Genomic DNA, 19,502 nt, shown 5'->3' with positions numbered 1-19,502 from the left:
ACTGCATTCAACCCCTGCCCCCCCCCCCCCCCCTATTTTCTGTTTTGTTTATCTCTTTTTGTATTTTTTGTATTTTTTTTTTAATTTATTTTTTTATTATTCTTTGTCAAAGCGTCTTTGAGTTTCCTGAAAAGCGCTATACAAGTCTCATGTATTATTAATGGGGCGAGAACTGCGAGCTAGTTCAGGCAGTCAACTCAAGCACTTATGCTGAATTCATACATAACGCCCCTTGCCACTCTGCAACCAACCAAACAGAGTCTCCTTAATACTGTATGCCGCTCTATTTAACCTGCCAGATCTCTCTCCATGCATTGCTTGCTGCTGCTATTGCTGCAGCTACCTCTACGTCGCTGCTGCTTGCTGCCCCACCACCACCCCAGCTTCCACCCCAGCTTCCACCTGTAGGCTCGGGGGTTAGTTATTTAATCATCACTCATCGTGCTATGTATATCTATGGAGTGATGATGCCCGAGCCTAGTCGCCAAACTCAACTATATGCTGCTTCTAATAAACATGTTAAAGAAACATGTGAGTTGTCTGACTGAATTATTATTATTATTATTATTATTATAAACTTCAAAGTGCCGAGTGTAAAGGAAATTTCTAGAGCAAGGACTCGAAATACAATGATAACACGGGAGAGCTGGAACTTGATGGCAGACACCAGGGCCGTCATTCCCTACAGGCCGATCATGCAGACTGCGTGGGGCCTCACCTTGCGGAGGGGGCCTCATCTGGGTGGGGGGTGGGGGGGAGCCTCAACTGAGCCTCACAATTTTTGTTCAACAGTTTGATTCATCTGAGTTCTACAAGCCTCGATCCCTATATATATTACGGCCCGTCCACACACAGGCATGAAAAAATCAGCCAATCAAATCAGCCAATCAAATCAGCCAATCAAATCCCGTTTATGCAAATCCCGCCAGTACAAGCGCTAGCCAATCAAACCGCGTGCAAGCTGGGAGAGCCAGACCGCAGTTCATTTCCTCATATTCCAAACGAGAAATTACGGTAGCAAATCACCCGGTTCTTTACGACCAGAACTATTTACCGGGATACAAACCGGAGGAACCAGGAATGGAGGGAGATGGCAGAGACAGTGGGTGAAACTGGTAGGTTTTCGTCTGTTTGGGGAGTTTATATCCAGTTTACTTCGTTTTAACATTGCTATTGCTTTGTATGTCGGGGGCGGGAGATTCATGTGATTGGTTGTTGGTCGCGTTGCTCGCAAAAAATCGCCAAGCTTCAGAAACGCCCAGTATCAAGATCTTTCAAGATTTTTTTCATGCCTTTGTGTGGACGGGCCGTAACACCCAAGAACTTTCATCACATTTTATATTTTATACTCAGCGCTCTTGTTTGAAAGCCTCACGTTGGTTCAGAGCTAAGTAAACACCAACAGCAACAGACAAGACATGAGTCAATGGGGGAGCAAAGATAAAAAAAGAAAACATCTAATGAGTACTAAACAAAGGATAGTTGAATAAAAAAAATACTGTACCTAATAGTAGTTTGGGGAAGTTGGAGGTCTCGATGTTGTGATAGTAGATAATAGAGGTGATGCCAGCGATGAAGGCCAGAGCTGCAGGCATGTATAGATGAAGATGGAGGGATTGGCTGAATCTGCAAATTAAATAAAAATCAGATAGAGAAAGAACATCTTGAGTTTGCACAATGTGAAGGGCTCCTAAGCACAGCATTGAAGTCAGTGTGAATAGCCCGATGATGAGACAAGCTCTTTAATTCAGTAAACACTCGTCTCCAGTCTGCTCAAAACAGGTAGCAAGTGCTTACTTGACCTTGTTTGAAAGAGACTCATTACGTTAGGAAATATATGCATAGGGGACAGAATTGAAGAAAAAGGATAACAGGATATAAATAACGAGACAGGGATTTAGAGAGAAAGGGCCTAGATGGATTCTCTGTCTAGCCATGTCTCCCAGAGACTGAAAACATTTCTCATATGTGGCTGATTATAAAAATATAATAATGTTGGACATATTATAAATACAGACACAACGTTTTAAGGCACATGCTTTATGGCTGTATTAAGTGTTGTTGGAAAAGCATAAACACCTTGAATGAGTTAAAATGTGATATTAGCTTAAATTGGCAATACCAGCCACTGATTTGTATAGTAGGCTATATTAACATAAGACAAGCAAATGCTGTAGGTCTATTGTTACAATACAGCTTATCATGTACAAATGACAATTGCACTTACTTAGTAGTAGTAACTGCCCTATTGTTTCTGTTGGTAATTTGGCAATAATTGTATCATTTAAGACAAGAGTCATCCCTCAATCCTGGGTTAGCTTCAGTCATAGGCTACAACACTGTAACACAATAGTGTGGCTTTCTTCTCAATGAAGCTTGTCATTTTTAACAAGATACAAATTATAATTTGTGAGCAATCAGCAATTGCAACTCATACGTTTTTGTCAAAGTGCAGCTGCTAATGCTAGGGTAGTTATCTATGGATTAAATACAAAATGAAATAGAACCAGGCGCTTCATTATCACAAACCTGTACAGCAGCAGATATCCAGAATATGGTTGGAAAACCGCTGTATGTAATATAAAATATAAACTATATATATTAAAAAAGCTTCTCTAGTGAATCAATATTGAGTAATTGCTATAACTAGATGAAGTTGATAATTAATAACCCTGTATTGCATTCACCTGCCATTCCAGGTTTATAAAACAGTCTTTGATAAACTACTAGCATGAGTCAGATATACTCTCCGTCACACAGCACAATGCAGATTGATTAATCATCTCAATGTCAGTTGCGTCTGTTTATCAAATACCACTGTTTAAAAGTGGTATCATGTCAAACGTTAAACATTTACAAGTAAGTAATAATAATTGGAATAGCCTAACAATTGCTTATAAATACTAAATAGTATAGTCACACATCATCAGTGTCAGGACATTAAGACAAAAACATCAGTTACACTGGTAGGTTAGATTATTTAGTGTGTGGAACATACCCATCAGACACAATGCCCTCTGCAAACTCACAGACGAGGATAAACAGCAGGACAAAGGTGAGCAGCCAGCGCAGGTTGTGACCCTGGAAGTGCAGCCAGGTGCTGTGGTGGATGTGGACCTTTGAACTCTGGCTGGCCCAGCCTAAAGAAGGAGACAGGAAATGAAAGTTTTAATAAAAGCATCAGGGGTTTGTCACTTTAAATACATATGCAACAGTAACATTAAAGAGTGACTTGTAATCATGTCTGTAGATGGTCAGAAAGTGTAAAGATGGATAGAAATAACAAACCTGTTAAGCCCCAAGGTCCCCGCCGGCGGGTACTTTACTTTTTTTTTTCAAGACACTGTGTCTCAGGGCATCTTAATATTTGAGAACCTATTAATGTGTTATACCAGATTAACGGAAATAATCTCAGCTAACTGACGATACAAACCATTTTTACCAAAACAAAACACAAGTCTCATAAGAAGCATCTAAATGACCCCTTAGCGAAAAATGCTAACGGACTTTGGCACAGAACTCAAGATAAAAGTACCCTTATTACTTATCGTAGCTGCACATACAGATATCCGATTAAAGCTGAGGTTCCACAGATTATTTAGGTATATAGTATCATCACTGAGTGATCCGAACTCGGGACAGGGGAAGCAAACACAGACATCACAACACGTACCTTTACGGAGTTTTTAGGGAGATCGTCTCACCGTAGCTGTCAATCTGATCAAAAGACGTGTTCAATGGCATTAAAACGAGAAAAAACGCGGCTCAATCGGTTAATCCATAGGTTGATAATGTGTCTNNNNACGCACACACACACACACACACACACACACACACACACACACACATATATATTCCTGTAAATGTACCAATGTGAGGCACATACATGTTAACAAGGGGAGTGAGGGCCATCCTTTCTGCTGTACTGAGAGACAAAAGAAATGCTGCAGTTAAGTTCAGGTTCTTTAAAAAAACAAAGGAATTTTTTTAATAAGCATTTTAGTACTGAACTTTTTTATAGGGGCGTTATTGTGTTTGTTTCATAATAGTTATTTTGCAGTAAATCTTAGCTGCAATTCTTTGTCAAAATAAAGACGGTTAAAGTCCCAATACATCTGTCTTTAATGGTACGTCCACACGGTTCCGTTGCGTGCTTCAGCGGAGACGCTTCCCATTCACTTTGAATGGGGTGACGTCATGCTTTGCCGAACTGCATTGTGATTCCGTCGCGTCGCTTTGCCTCCGTTGCTCGCTTCGAAAGTTGAGAAAAGTTGAACTTTTCAAGCGTCGACGGAAGCGCCAGCCAATCAAACGCGCCAGACACGCCCACCGGCAAGCTTCAACGCGATGGAACCGTGTGGACGATACGTAAGTGTTTGAAAGGAGCTTAAAAATGTTAGATCTATATATTAGCAGAATTAGTATTAGTGTGACAATCACTTCAACCTGGTCTCACCAGAATACGTGACTCCACCACGACTCCTTAACCTCTTCTACACCATACCCCCGATACCGCAGGGAAAAACGCGTCATCTGCAGGAAACAGCGTCTGAGGGCATCTTAATATTCAATAAACTATGAATGTTTTGTATCCATGTAACGGGAAGAAACTCTTCTTTTTTCTTTTTTTTTTAAAACCAGAAAGCTAGCGCTGAGCCTATGAATTAGCCACAAGCGAAAAATGCTAACGGCGTGTTGCACAGAAACTCACTCATAACACCCTTATTACTTATCGTAGCTGCACGTCTAAACCATCGATCTGATCGTGAGATGACACAGAATCGTTCCATACATACATCATCACTCCATGATAAGAACTCGCGAAGATATTAACAAGAAAAGACATCAAAACATGTGGCGCTAGGTAGCTAAAAACTGCAACATGGCTCACCTTAGTCGTTGTCTGGTCAAAAGTGGTCTTCAATGGCATTAAAACGATAAAAACGCTGCTGAAGTTAAACCATAGGTTAGTCCAATGTGTCTGTGTCCCTTTGAAATGATTTCTGATAATCCATTTAAGCAATAAACCTGCTTTTCCGTTTCCAGATGTCCGAGCGAGAGATAGGTTCACTCTGATGCATACCTGCATGCGCAAAGCCCCCACCTTCTTTTTTTATACCATGTGTGTGTATGGGGAAATCCCCCTTCGATTCTATTGGCTCTAACGGTCAAAAAGAGATGTCAATCACCAAAATCGACCAATGGGTTCCAGAGAAACGGTAAAAACGGCCATTTCCACCCAAATCACCTCAGAGGTGGAGTTTTCTTTGCTAAACCTCTCTAAAAAGGTCAAATGTCACTTGTTTTGTATCAATCTTGATACAGGGTACTTATTATATGTTGTACTTTGGATTCCTAAAGCTTTTAGTCTACCTTACCATCATCCAGGGGTAGTTTTCACTATAAGTAAAAAATAATGTTTGGACGGACACTATAATTTACAGTTTTTTACTATGTTCAATCTGAATTTTCTTTAAAATAAAAAACATCTATATTGATTCTGACTTTTCTACATCCAACTCACAGGTTTATCATTACTTTGAGATAAAAGATTATCAATATAACCCTTTTAGAAGGGAAGATATGGTCATTTGTTCTAAGAATGTCATTTTCGAGCCTGATACCTGAAAAACAGGCTCAGGGCTTAACAGGTTAACACCGCAGTATGTGGTGGAGTCACGGACTCTGCTACATTTACGTGTCTGCACCACGGAAACAACCCCAATGTAAAGGGAATGAGGCTCCTTTGTTGTGGTGCACACACGCATTTCTACAACGTCCCGCAGTGAGCTTTTATTCTATAACACGTTTTTTAAATCTACTTTATAGCCTGTCACTCACGGGAGGTTTCTTTTATTAGGGCCCGAGCNCGGCAATCGCTCCCACACACACACAAACACACGCACGCACGCACGCACGCACGCACGCACACACACACACACACACACACACACACACACCCACCCACACCCACACACCACTTACTGTAGGTATTGGATGCAGTCCATAACCAACCCATTCAGTCATTCTCTGAGATAATAACAAGAACAGACATCAAAACATGTGGCGCTAGGTAGCTAAAAACAGAAACATCGCTCACCTTGGTCGTTGTCTGGTCAAAAGTGGTCTTCAATTGCATTAAAACGATAAAAACGCTGCTGAAGTTAATCCATAGGTTAATCCAATGTGTCTGTGTCCCTTTGAAATGATTTCTGATAATCCATGAGCAATAAACCTGCTTTTCGGTTTTCAGATGTCAGAGCGAGAGATAGGTTCGCTCTGATGCAAACCTGCATGCGCAAAGCCCCCACCTTCTTTTTTTTACCATGTGTGTGTATGGGGAAATCCCCCTTCGATTCTATTGGCTCTAACGGTCAAAAAGAGATGTCAATCACCAAAATCGACCAATGGGTTCCAGAGAAACGGTAAAAACGGCCATTTCCACCCAAATCACCTCAGAGGTGGAGTTTATTTTTGCTAAACCTCTCTAAAAAGGTCAAATGTCACTTGTTTTGCATCAATCTTGATACAGGGTACTTATTATATGTTGTACTTTGGATTCCTAAAGCTTTTAGTCTACCTTACCATCATCCAAGGGTAGTTTTCACTATAAGTAAAAAATAATTTTTGGACGGACACTATAATTTACAGTTTTTTACTATGTTCAATCTGAATTTTCTTTAAAATAAAAAAACATCTATATTGATTCTGACTTTTCTACATCCAACTCACAGGTTTATCATTACTTTGAGAAAAAAGATTATTAATTTAACCCTTTTAGAAGGGAAGATATGGTCATTTGTTCTGGGAATGTCATTTTCGAACCTGAAAAAGAGGCTCAGGGCTTAACAGGTTAAGATCTTCAAAACATGTTTTCACCCATTCAATTATTTCTAAGCAATAGGTTGCATTCCTAACTGAGGTTGAACATGTGTTTAGTCATTCATGGTGCAAGAAAACTGTCTCATAAAAGTGTTGTAGTGCATGTATCTACGACTCCCTCTTACATTGTTAACCTTGATGAGACTAGATGACTCGCTGCAGGTCAGGATACAGCGCAGAGTACATCTATAATGCTGGACACAAAAGCTTGTAATACCTCTGACGGGTTTTATTTGGTTAGAGAGTTGTTAGTCAACGCAGTAGAGCTGGAGGTGACAGCAGAGAGAGAGAGAGAGAATTCACAGCACATATACAGTATGTATACAGTCTATGGATCACAGCAGCTTCAGTGTCCTGGACACACACTGCTTTTCACTCATTGTTTTGCCTTTCCTATTTCAGTTTGCTAGTTGCCATAACTTCATTCTGATTTCTTTGCGCCAATAATACAAAAGTTTTTAAAATGACAAACAAAACATTGATGAAGGCCATCTCCACAGTGTTTCTACAAACATCTAACCTTTGAAAAAGATAAAAAACTAACAATATTTGACAGCCAGAGCAGTTCTAAGAGACATGCTCACATGCCGATTTTTACCATGTTCACCATTTTAGTTTAGTGTGTTCGCATGCGTACATTGGCTTGGTACTGCTTGCTGCTTAGTACTTAGTTTTTTTATAACATTACATTACATAACACACGTAAGACGCTCTTATTTTTCTTTATCTTTAGCAGATATTTGGTCAAAATAAATGTTGGGCAAATTTGGCGCAGTGGTCGCACAGTTTACAAAGAAAGGAATCACCCAAGTTGTTACAATTCATGCTTGGGCGAACATTGAAGTCTTTATTAAACTTTACAACAAATGGAATTGTTGAGATAGACAGATAGATAGACAGACAGACTAGCATTGCTAGCATGGACAATAACACATAGTGACTAAAAGTGGAAGCACGTGGAAAAATTGCTAAAAAACAAAGAAACAGACAAACTAAATGAGAGATATGATTAATATATGGAACCATGTATGGATGCAATTGGGAGTATAATGAGGTCATTGAGGAAGATAAAATATAATCAATGAACAATGGGGAACACAGAGCGACTATCAGACCAGTTGTATCAAGGGACATTCTGTTAAAAAGGTACACATGGTGTGCATATACTCAGATGTAAGAGGAAGGATTATGAAGCGCGTTTTGTACGAGTGGAGCAGCAGTGTGTGCAGCGACGCTTAGCTGGTTACACGATGGTGACACTAATGGAATGGCCAGCAGCCAGGAAGGAGGGCAAAGGATATAAAGACCTATCTGAGTCTATACATCACATTCACCAGCGTGTAAAGAAATACGTCCTTAACTTCTAGCACACTTCTAACCTTGCTAATGGGACTACAGAGAGGGTGTTTTAACTGAGGGAACAAAGTGCACATACGAGCGCATTAATAAAACAAAGGTAAAGAGAATAAATACTGTAGACACTAATGAAAACAGATGCTTTCATTAGTCTATTAGTCACTTTACACACATATATAACGAGTGTGTGTGTGTGGGAGCTATGATGGGTAGAGGTTGAGGATTTCATCTCACAGTTACACTCACCAATGAAGAGGATGGGGAAGGTGATGAAGAGGAGGAACACATGCGGCACCACGTTGAGCGCATCCAGGAAACAGCCGTTGTTCAGAACCCCCCCGTCCACATTGTATGCCACCGAGTTATTCTCGTTCCCACAGAACGCCAAGGACATGGTGGAACTGGGACTCTGCGAGGAACCGGCCGGTGGAAGAGGAAGAGGAAGAGGAGGGGAGGACCACAGACAGGAGGAAACACAGACAGATTTTAAATAGTGGCTCTCAGAGCATGTCGACCCTTTTCTAAGGGAACACTGGATGGTGTCTTCAATAGGAAATTCCCAAAGAGAGCTGCTCCCTCTGGAATCCAGCTAACAAAAATCAGATCCAATAAAAGAGAGGAGACAGAGGAAAAAAGAGAAAAGGAGGGAAATGTGGGGTCAGAAGCAGTCACAGCAGCAGCTCTCTCTCCTCTCCGGCAGACTAAGCTTCTTTCCCGGCCATGCTGGTGAGAAACATCTGCTCGCCGTCCGTCTGCAATCTTCAGGCATCCTCTGAAACTGAAGCTTCACTTGGCTCTGCACCGCTCCACGAGAATGCATTCAGACACACATACACACAAAAGCATGCACACACACACAGAACAGCGGTGGAATTCTGCAGTGCATCCGCTATTCTTGTCTCTTTGAAAATGAAAGTCGACCTTGGAAGACAAGGCAGAGGGAGAAAGAGTATACCGGCGAGCAGGAGGACTGAGAGCCACTGAAGACAAGGGGGGGGGCAGTACAGGAGAGCAGTGAAAGATGTCAAGAGAGAGAGAGAGGAGAGAGAAAGGTGGGGTACAGATGCTGAGTGAGTAAAAGCATCATACAAAAGGTACGTGTGAAGCATGAGCAAGCGCACCAATCTAAATCCTTATCCCAGCAATTAAATAACCCTACCCCCAGTCATTTATCATTTTGGATCACATTAAGAGCATTAAGTAAGGAAGAGCACAGCAGCGACTGAATAACCAGGCTGGAAACGTTAAAAAAAAAAATGATATAAAATATGAATAAATGCGGATGCAATATGTGCCGGTTCTGCAGGGAGAGATCCCGCGGCAGCCAATCACAGCTGACGTTTCTCAGAGGGATCAGCAAAGAGGCACATGGGAGCAGATTTGATTATCCATGTTTGAATAGCCTTTTTTTAACTGGTAAAAATGATTGATGTTTAGTGTAATCCAAGCCACCATGACCTTTGCATAGTAACAACAACAATAGGAAGAAAAGCCTAAATGTGTTTACATATCTGTGGAATCAAGACATATAAGAATACACAAACAGATAATGTATTCATAGTCATTATACAAATGTGGCCCTGTGCATGCCATGAATAAAAGCAACATAACTCTTGATGTCGAGCTGCTTGAAAGAGATATTCAGTTTTTTCCAATTGAAATGTCTGCTTGTCTGCAGGTTTGCATTCTGCATTTCTTTCATTAACTAATTCCCTGAGAAACCAATTGCTGTAAAGTAATATTATGTAGCAGTAATTCTACAAATGTTTTTACTTAAAATGCCAGGAGATGCTTTCTACTTTTCTATTACAGTTCGCTGTAACTGTAGCTGTGCAGATGTAAAGCAAGACATCAAAGAATGTGTAACAACTTCATATTTATTCCGGGAGGAATGAAAAAACGTTTGATTCAATTGCAGCAACCTTGAGTGTCTCAAGTGATGTTAATGTTGACGGAGTTTGCAAACGCAGGCAGAGCAGGCTTTTATTCGCAAACAAATAGCTGAGACATATTTCTCTTTTAAACTAATAGAGTATTCAAAAATAATAAATCAATGCGATTACTTTTAGGAAGCTCAAGGTCCAAAGGAATTTCGGAAGCATTGACATGTGAAGGAACAAGACACCGGGCATAGCTGGAAGTAAAAAATTCTTGCTAATCTTTCATTTGAACACACAAGATAAACAGGTCATAAAGACTGCAGCCACCTCCTCTCACTTCCTCTTACCCAGAAGACCATAGACCAGCTGACAGTAAACAGCTAGGCAATATGTGGCTTCTTGAAGGAGGGGGATACTTCTGTTAAGCAAAAGTAGACAGCAATTCCAGATGTTATGTCAGCAGGGGTTTTACCAACACAATGAGAACAGATTGCATCGTGCAAGATACTGCCAGCATCAATGCCTCATATACATAAAACAGCTTTATCATGCACTGTATTATTATTATCCTTCTTTTTTTTTACTTCTGGGAAAACTGGCTGAGTTGTGGTTCTGTGCTGCACTACATTTGAGATAAGCATTGTCCAGCACTAGATTGCCTGGGGAGAGTTAAAGCTTCAGTGTATAAAAAGAAAGAGAACAATGAGTAGAGCAGAAGCCACTCACAGAGACCCTTAGAAAAGAAAAAAGTGCTTAGTAAACCTGGGGGGCTTACAACAAAGATAGTGTACAATGCATTCCTAAAAACACTCATAGGAACAGCAAGAAATCGAGACTGCCATTGTTATAGAACCACATATACAGACAGATGCCAACTAAATGTAACGTGCTTGAATGTGTGAACAGTTTAAAGTGAGAGTATCGACCTGTGTGAGAGACCAGGTGACTTACCAGTTTATATCGTGAGATCATTGTTGCAGCGGCGTTTCCCTGACTCCCAAAACTCTCTTCAGTACTGTCACATGCGTCGATTGGTCGTTAAAAAAACAAAAGGGATAAAATCTCCCAGATTGCACTCTCTCATGTGTTCAGAGTGCAGCCGACTTCTTGCCGTCCCACTTTGTGTTTGACCACCAACCAGGCGGAGGTTTAAGGAAGAAGGCAGTGAGCTGTCCACGGTCCTGAACCCGGGTACAGAGGAGAAGGAGGAACAGGAAGAAGAAGAACAGGGCTAGTCTTCCATGGTAGGCCGCTTTTGGACTACAACGGATTAAAGTAGCAGGGGCAGCTCATCTGTCGATGCGACGCTGAAACTCGCAGCAGACAGCAGTCACGTATCGTATGTGGTCATGTACCGGAGCGGTTATATAACAGTAAAGTAATGCTGTACAGAGATACACACGTGTTTTTACATTACATGACGGATGTTCTGGGTGGCTTTTAGATAAACACAAGTTTGCATTTACAATTAACAAGTCCCACATGTAGGGGAGAAGGGGGTAAATTGAGGCAGTGGGTAAATTGAACCACCCTCTGTAACCAGGCAACGCCTTATAGTTGTAATCACGTGACCAGAAATTAAGCTCCTCCCATTTCTCATTGCCTGTGAAAGAGAGATGCTTATTGTGGTCTGGAAAGTAAACATTTTTACAAAAAAACGTTTTTTGCTTGTCAAAGTAAATGTTCTAGATGTCAGCTATATCGGCTGTCATGTCAACAAAAATGTATTCAGGTTTAAACACATATATATATGTTGATATGTTGGCAGCGTATTAAACCATGTGAATCATTAAGCTAAAGATGACACTGAATTTTAATGCTAGGATATTTTTTCTAAAACGGTGGCTATGGGGTAAAGTCAACCATGGGCCCTGGGGTAAGTTGAGCCAGTTTTTCAATGGAGAAATGAATGAAAGTAGTGAAGTTGATAATAAGAGCTCATTGTAGGCTACATTTAAAGTTGAATTTACCCTGTGTTTGATTGGTAAGATGTATGAAATTGTATCACCATTTGTATGATTACTTTTCCTTTTAACATGTTAAAAAAAATTCAATCAATTCAATCGAAATTTATATAACAAATATTTGAAAAACTAAACTTGTATTTGGTTTGTTATTTATAGGTTAAAGTTACCTTTAAGATTTTTTGTAGGTATGCCCAGGTTTGAACAGGTGTGCCCAGGTTTGAACAGTGGTTCAATTTACCCCCTGACCTGGATCAACTTTCCCCATAACCCGGGGCAAGTTGAGCCACAAGACCCCTTTTTTTAGAGGTAATATTTTCACTGCCCTTGATCAAATATGAATTCTTATCATTGCCATTGATAGGAGACATCCTGAATTAAAGGCGTGTGCTTTCATTTTACTATGTGTAATTTCCCCTTGCTTAGAGGACAGCATAACTAAAAAATGGCTCAACTTACCCCACTCTCCCCTGTCAACATTTTTGACATTTAGGGTTAATTAAAAGCAGGATTACAAATCCAGATGGGACTAACCCTTATACAGAGTGTAATGATATGCAATAAGGAGCACTATTGCCCCCTGTTGACGTTTAATTCCAAAGCTGTATGGCTCCACAACCTAAATGTAAATCAAAGCCGAGCTGGTGAAACAGTATAGAGAAGGCGAAAGTATGTCTATGATGGAGAAAAGTGCTTACCTCAAGCCCCCTTTACATGAGTAGAATATTGTTTATCAACCTTAAAGCAAGCAAAGAATGAGAAAACAAATGTATGCAGGGTAGAAAAAGCATTAAAAATGTAAAGCTGGAGCTGGCTGCCAAACTGAGATCCGAGAGTAAATATCAAGCTAGAATTTCAATGTCCCTTAATTTTTCTTCCTGAAAAGGTATGGTGTGTAAAATCTGCTGATAGTCCTGGCTCTCTGTAACACCAACCTGGCAGTGTAGTAATGAAAAATGCACAGCAGGGGGAGAAGAAATCTGTACGCACAACAGAAACTCAATTCTGTGATGATGAGCAGTCTTTTATTGAGCTTTGAAAAGGCAGATTAGACATCAGCTATTGATTACAGTTTGACAGTTTTAACCCGTCCTTTCATACTGATGAATGAGTCACATCTCTGAAGAGAATGCTCAGCATGGCCATGCGGATGTAAAAAGAGGTCAGCCATGTACAGGCTGAAGGCGACTGATTATTGACTGGATCATCCTTTAATAAACAAGACAGTGAGGATGCTTACCGACCCTATGGTGTCAATAGCTTGATGACATGACACAAGGCTTTATAAGAGCCTATAATAATGATGAGTAATAAAAAAGGACCATGTTGCGCTTAACAATGATAAGCGTCTTAATCAGTGTGGATTTTCTTGGCAGGCTGTTGATGAGACTAGAAGAATGTCCTGCAGGAGAAGAAAGAAGAATTAATTAACAACATGTGAGATAAGAATGCACCAAATAAAAGCTTACTTTGTACATTTCTCCTAATTTGATTGCTTTAGTCACTGCACATAAACACAACACCAACACACATGCAGGAATCAAAACTGCAACAACTGCTTCCTTTAAAACGTTATCATAACCCTGGGAACATATAGATGTTTTCTGTAGGAATCCTCGTTACAGCATGACCCGGTGTCACTGAGTGTCTATGTATGTCACAACATGTAACAGTCCAGGGAGCAACATCAATCAGAACAACTGCTGAAGGCTGGCAGGAGTCCTGCTTTAAAGAGTGGCCATGCCCTGATGACAAAGGACAATACCACAGAGGCCACAAATTTACATTTGAGATATATGCGGCTCACTGGGTCAAATATTTGGCAGATATATAGAGGGATGGGTCAACGATCGCATTAGTTGTAAATGTCTTCACTTGAATAGCATGTCTTTATCATTCTATAGCACATTCTTCAGGAATAAAGGAACACGCCTCGAGACATTTTTCGTATATAGAAAAATTGCATAGGATGTAGATATTCACTCTCACGCTAACTTTTCTTGGAAATATCCATACTGTTAAAGCGATACACACTGCAAATATCACAATTTGACAAAAGGTGGGAAACAAATCCCAAAATAGTCTGCTTTTTTTATTCTGATCGACAGGGAGACTGTCACATGTGCTTTCAGAAAAAAAGAGTGGGGCCAAACAAAACAATGCCACACCAAACTTCCTCTCTGAGACGTGCAGTGAAGAGGAATCTTTGAAGACTACGTTGTTTACCGGGAGGTGAGGGAGGGCTAGTGCTGAACGAGGTAGCCGTGTCTGTACAGTGTTGCACTGCCTTTAAACACCTTTCTGTTCACAGTGGGACTGACTGATGCTGACTTAGGGCTGCATACACATTCAAAAACACACAGACACAAAGCCACACTGTAACATACACGTAAAATGCTGGGCCAGTTTCATTAGATTATGGCCTTAATCTCAAAGTGGCACTATGCCAGAGAGTCTGCCAAAGGTTTTACAAATGATTCAGTTTAAATTATGACTTTTTTTCCCCACCATAGTCATAGCTTAACAGTAATGTTTAATATCAATATCTAATACATAAACAAATGTTTAATCTATAATAGTTCACAGATTACTTTACATCTACAACTTTAATATCTGTAAATATACTGATTACATGTCCAATATGTTACTAATACATTTGGCTTGTGTTGTTCTTAAACATAGGCTAAATAAACCTATAAAAGTATGAGAAAATAATATATTTTTTAATATTTCCAATAATGCATCGGGTGTCCTGGTTATCTGCTCTATGTTTTGAGGGGGCCTTGGCTAAAGAAAAAAATATATTGAGAAACCTCTGGCCTTAAATGATCACACAAATGCCCCAGATTTACATTTGAATAATTGTATAAAAGATCCACAAAAACAAATGAATACACAATGCACATACATGTTTGTGAATAAATAATTATCAGGAATTCTTACACTTCATCTTCATAATCTTTCGGAGGGGAGACGGTGATCACAACATCGATCCAGTCCTAAAGGTAAAAACAACTTTTGACTTTAATTTTCCGCTTGAGTGAATATAAAAAATGTTATAAATGTAAAAAAAAGTGTGACAACAACATACACAAACAATCAATCAATGTTGACTGGGTTTAAGTACAATCAATACTGATGTTGCTACTGTGGTTAGCATAAATAATCCTTTGAATGGAAGTACGACACATCATTTTCCTTTAATGTGAGTCATACCCCTCCACTGTTCCAGGCTCGTGCCAAAGCGTTTTGTCCCTCGGTCAATGTTGCATCAAGCAGGATCTTCCCATTCACAGCCATCAGTTCATCTCCGGGCACTACGCCACCTACAAGCAGACACATCAGAGATGGCTAACTCCAGACATGTTTCATTCATGACAAACTGAGTGGGAAGCTGCTGCAGAGATTAAGCGTGAAGACAATCAAAGGGAAACATCATCCAGCAGGAACCAGTGTCAATCCCTGGCACATCCATGTTTAAAATGCTTTCAATACAAAATATATTTGCCTTTTTTGTAATGTCCATGGATCTAAATGTAACATAGATTTTTCAGTGAGTTAATATTTAAAACAAAAAATGAACTAACCGTGCTTGTCAGCAGCGCCACCTTCATACACAGCGGATATCACTAACTTTCCCAAAGGCGAGTCTGCACCTCCCTCCAGAGCAATGTCAAGATGTCCGGTCTTGAAAACAATCAACATCAACACCATCCTCATGTTTTTAAATATTGAACATAAAGAAATATGTGAGATTTATTATATTACAGTGAGGCAGAAGATGTACCTTTTTTATTCTTAGACGTCTTACATCTCGCCCGTCTATCTGATCCTGGGAGAACTAGAACCAAGAGAAGGATTAGGGAAGTTGAAAAGCCCAATACAACACTGTGATTGCTTTGTAGTAACGGTAAAACAAATATTGTGCCAAAATCTAACTATATCTGTATGGCAATGCTTAGCAAACAAATTAAATTAAAATGCTCCTCTATTAACCATGAAGGATATAACTTATGAAGATCTCTACAATAGTTTGCTAGAGGAACGTTGTTTATGCTTCTTTCATGGAAACAAACTCCTTATCTATTAAACCATAACAAAATTAAAATAATTCATGACTCAGCTAAAACAAGCTAGCTTATTTAACTATCAATAAACCACAATTGATAACTAACTAACATCTGTTCTGATTCCGGCGTATTTTTGTTAATTTCATCGTAACTGTTGCAGTAATACTGTTTTGAACCATTTCTAGTCAGACATAATTCAAAATGGCTGCCATGCGTAGGCCTATAGCACACACACTTTGTAACCTAAAGAAACTTTAGCACAGCAGGTAATGCATCCTAGCAGACACAGAAAGTTGACATTTATACTAAGCAGAAGGTAAAATCTGTTAGTATAGTACGTCTTTCATTTGAAATGCATACAATACCATTGAGTGGGGATCAAAATCTTCTTCGTATTTCTGAAATCCCTGAAAGATAATCAATTAAGAACACATCAATAAGCGACACAATGAAAGGAGAATGTCAAGGAAATCTTGGTGAATATCAGTTGTGGACCAACTCATTGAATGAAGTGCTCAGATTTCCTTTGACAACCAATTCTATGTAAACATTTTAATATCACCCTGAATAAAAAGAAACCATGGAAACACTTAGGGACATTAATTCAAAAAGCACAGTGGCCCTCGAAGCCTCACACTTTAATTCAATGATGGCATTTAACGCACACACAGAAAATCATTTCTAACGGAGTTGGCGACTATTTAATTTTAAAGGTAGGAAACTGGACAAAGCCAGAGCCACTTTTCTCCCTGCAGAATAAACAAATATTAATCTAACTCTTCATTTCCTGTTGTTTTGCTCAAACACTCAACACTGGTCCGTTTCTTTTATAGGTTTTGATTTGTTGTGGCTGGAGTCAGCAGTTGAAATCAGCCAAAACAAACTAAGTGATGTGGTTTTCCAAACAATAAATACAGTCAATTCAAAGAGACTGCGGAGGTACAAAAAAACAACCTCATCACTTTCATAATGCTCACGTAACCCACCAAAACAGATCAGAAGTCAGTACATGAGGAACAAACCATCTGTTGCCAGTAAAGATCAAAGCCAATAACTGCAGTAACACTGGCAGAAATTCCCACACTGTATGTCACTATAGTATTCTCCAAATCAATAGAAACCCTCTCGTGCACAATTCACCCCGCAGTAATGCATCCAAGGAGAATGAGGACAAAATAGGAAGGAAGAGCCATGACAGGCAATAATGAGAAAACCTTATGTGCGAGCACGGACAAACTAATGCAGAAAGAACAGCAGAACACGCACTCAAGAGTAATAACAAATCAACAGATGGTTATGGATTACTTGTCGTTTGCTGTTGGATTTAAAAGACGAGTTGAAAGGCACCATCCGTTTCAGCATTTCCTGAGGCTGAAACACAAGACCATGGCATAACTTTTGGCAAACAAATGAAAACAAACCCTGACTTCTCCGCTGTTGTCAATGTTTTACTGCCCTCAGATTGAAAGTTTTAAGTGTATACATTATTGAGTTATTGCAAAAAGGTCAAAGTGACATTGACTTGTTGATACCAAATCTTAAATCAGTTAATCCTAAAGTTTAAGTGGATGTCTGGGCAACATTTCTCTTCAGGCGTTCCGGACATACTGCTTTCATGAGAATGGGACGTAAGGGGCAGGAAGAAAGCCTTATGACTCCTTCCACTGCTACTCCCGTGGGAGGCCTAGTAATATAGACTACTATGAACCGTCTACTAAACTTAATTGGCCCTTTTCTCCATGCTGATAAACACAGGGACCCTCAGAATTGGGTAATATACTGCACAAAACGTATCTTTGGGCTCAATATTAACGATTGAACTTAAATAAAACATGTAAACCTGCTTTTAAAAGGCAGCAGTACAGTGTGCTGCAGCAGTGTAATCTACTGTAGCTACTAGGGTAAAACACGTGAGGGGAAAGTGAGTGATTTATGGCACCCCCTCCCTCTCCCTCAGTCAAGGTGCCTCTCAGCGGGGCGTTTCACCTCCAGCTGCAGAGGAGCTTCGGAACTGATGGTAGAATTGTGTAGTTTATCTTTTCAGGTGTATAAATGCCAGCACAGTACTGAAAAGTGTTCCTCCAAAATAAAAGCAGTTTGAAAAATAAACAATCCGTCAACTTTCTTTGAAGATATTTGACATTAAATGCCTCCCCTGTGGGATGTGAAAATGACAGATTGGGAACAGCTGGAGAGTCTGAAAGATGCAATAGGACTCGCTAAAGAGGCGTAGAATAATCTCGCACACAGTTGAGGGCATGCTGTGTCAGATGTCTGAATGTTTAATTAACTTATTACACTGAATGAGAGAAGATTTGAGTGTGTGGTGTGTTTCCTACCAGGGCCTCTGAACGGAGCGTAGGTCTGAGAGGGTCTGCTCTCTGGGTCTGGGACTGCGGCAGCATGACGGGTTTAGACATGACAGGGGTCATCTGACGCCTCTGGTTTGGGGGACTAGGAGCTAGTTGCTAATGGGGAAAGACCACGTTTTCATGGAACAGCTGAGTTTATGTTGATTCAAACAGTGTGTTCATTCAGTACGTCTTTTGAAAACAAAAGCATCTGGTTTGGCTAGGATTTGACAAACGCATAAAGCTCAGTTGTCCTACAAATTGATTGTTTACAGAAAGACACTCACCAAGGGGGTGCTTGCACTGGAAACACGACTGGCATGAGAGGTATTTCTCATTATCTGAACCACAGTAAAATAAGATGAATCATTAAGCCCCTTGGCACATAGAGAGCACGGCTTGAATATCCGTGCAACACACTCACTCACACACACAGGCTGGTTTCAACATATCTTATGAAATGCTAATGTACAAACGCATTACAAATATAGATCATCTCCAAAGCAGTATGCTTTCATCAGCACTTCAGATTTACACAATCCACTCAGCTATAAGGCAAACACCAATACCAATTAGAATCAATGCCTTCGCAGTTCAGTCCTGCTCTACTTTGTATCGCCCTCTCTTCCTGCATAAAACAGAACAATACATAAAACAAGACATGCACACACCCTTAAGCATTCAAGAGAATTGAGCTTTGCAGCCTTGAAAATGCATTTTCATGGGTGAAAAACAATCCATGACAATAATACATATCACAGCACGTCCCTCACATGAGGGTCTCCAACCTTTGGACTGGAGGGGTAGGACATCTCGCTGGTGTTGGACGAGTACATCCCCCCTCTTGGGAGATAGCCGCCTGACTCCCACTCACTCCTTTGCCCCGGAGGACTGGGGGGGTGTTGTTGGTGGTGATGCTGCCGGTACCCGCCGAGGATTCCCACTCTATCTCCTGAGTGTTGTGGTGGTGGCGGCGGAGGAGGGGGAGGCGGGGGCGGA

General features: G+C 40.3%; 2 protein-coding genes across 2 annotated transcripts in view; both read right to left on the bottom strand.

Annotated features, from left to right (window-relative positions):
- Window positions 1-9,180, bottom strand: part of LOC104940930 (ATP-binding cassette sub-family C member 8-like) — a 14,386-nt gene extending 5,206 nt beyond the window's left edge. Inside the window, exons 1-3 of the mRNA XM_010765949.1 lie at window positions 8,485-9,180; window positions 2,999-3,140; window positions 1,505-1,626 (exon numbers count right to left, since the gene is read on the bottom strand). Coding sequence (XP_010764251.1) covers window positions 1,505-1,626; window positions 2,999-3,140; window positions 8,485-8,632 — 412 coding nt within the window. The 5' untranslated portion in view covers window positions 8,633-9,180. The remainder of the gene's footprint in view (window positions 1-1,504; window positions 1,627-2,998; window positions 3,141-8,484) is intronic.
- A 3,913-nt stretch (window positions 9,181-13,093) lies between these two features.
- The window catches only part of ush1c (Usher syndrome 1C), a 16,948-nt gene continuing 10,539 nt past the window's right edge, over window positions 13,094-19,502 (bottom strand). Inside the window, exons 17-24 of the mRNA XM_010765938.1 lie at window positions 18,492-18,620; window positions 17,458-17,523; window positions 16,518-16,559; window positions 15,870-15,923; window positions 15,670-15,769; window positions 15,299-15,408; window positions 15,026-15,081; window positions 13,094-13,484 (exon numbers count right to left, since the gene is read on the bottom strand). Of these exons, the coding sequence (XP_010764240.1) occupies window positions 13,472-13,484; window positions 15,026-15,081; window positions 15,299-15,408; window positions 15,670-15,769; window positions 15,870-15,923; window positions 16,518-16,559; window positions 17,458-17,523; window positions 18,492-18,620 (570 nt within the window). The 3' untranslated portion in view covers window positions 13,094-13,471. The remainder of the gene's footprint in view (window positions 13,485-15,025; window positions 15,082-15,298; window positions 15,409-15,669; window positions 15,770-15,869; window positions 15,924-16,517; window positions 16,560-17,457; window positions 17,524-18,491; window positions 18,621-19,502) is intronic.

This window comes from Notothenia coriiceps, unplaced genomic scaffold (assembly GCF_000735185.1).
Source record: "Notothenia coriiceps isolate Sejong01 unplaced genomic scaffold, NC01 NC01_scaffold00000290, whole genome shotgun sequence".
In the NCBI taxonomy this organism is placed as follows: domain Eukaryota; kingdom Metazoa; phylum Chordata; class Actinopteri; order Perciformes; family Nototheniidae; genus Notothenia; species Notothenia coriiceps.
The sequence above is the reverse complement of the archived record's forward strand: the minus strand, read 5'-3'. Positions and strand labels throughout refer to the sequence as shown.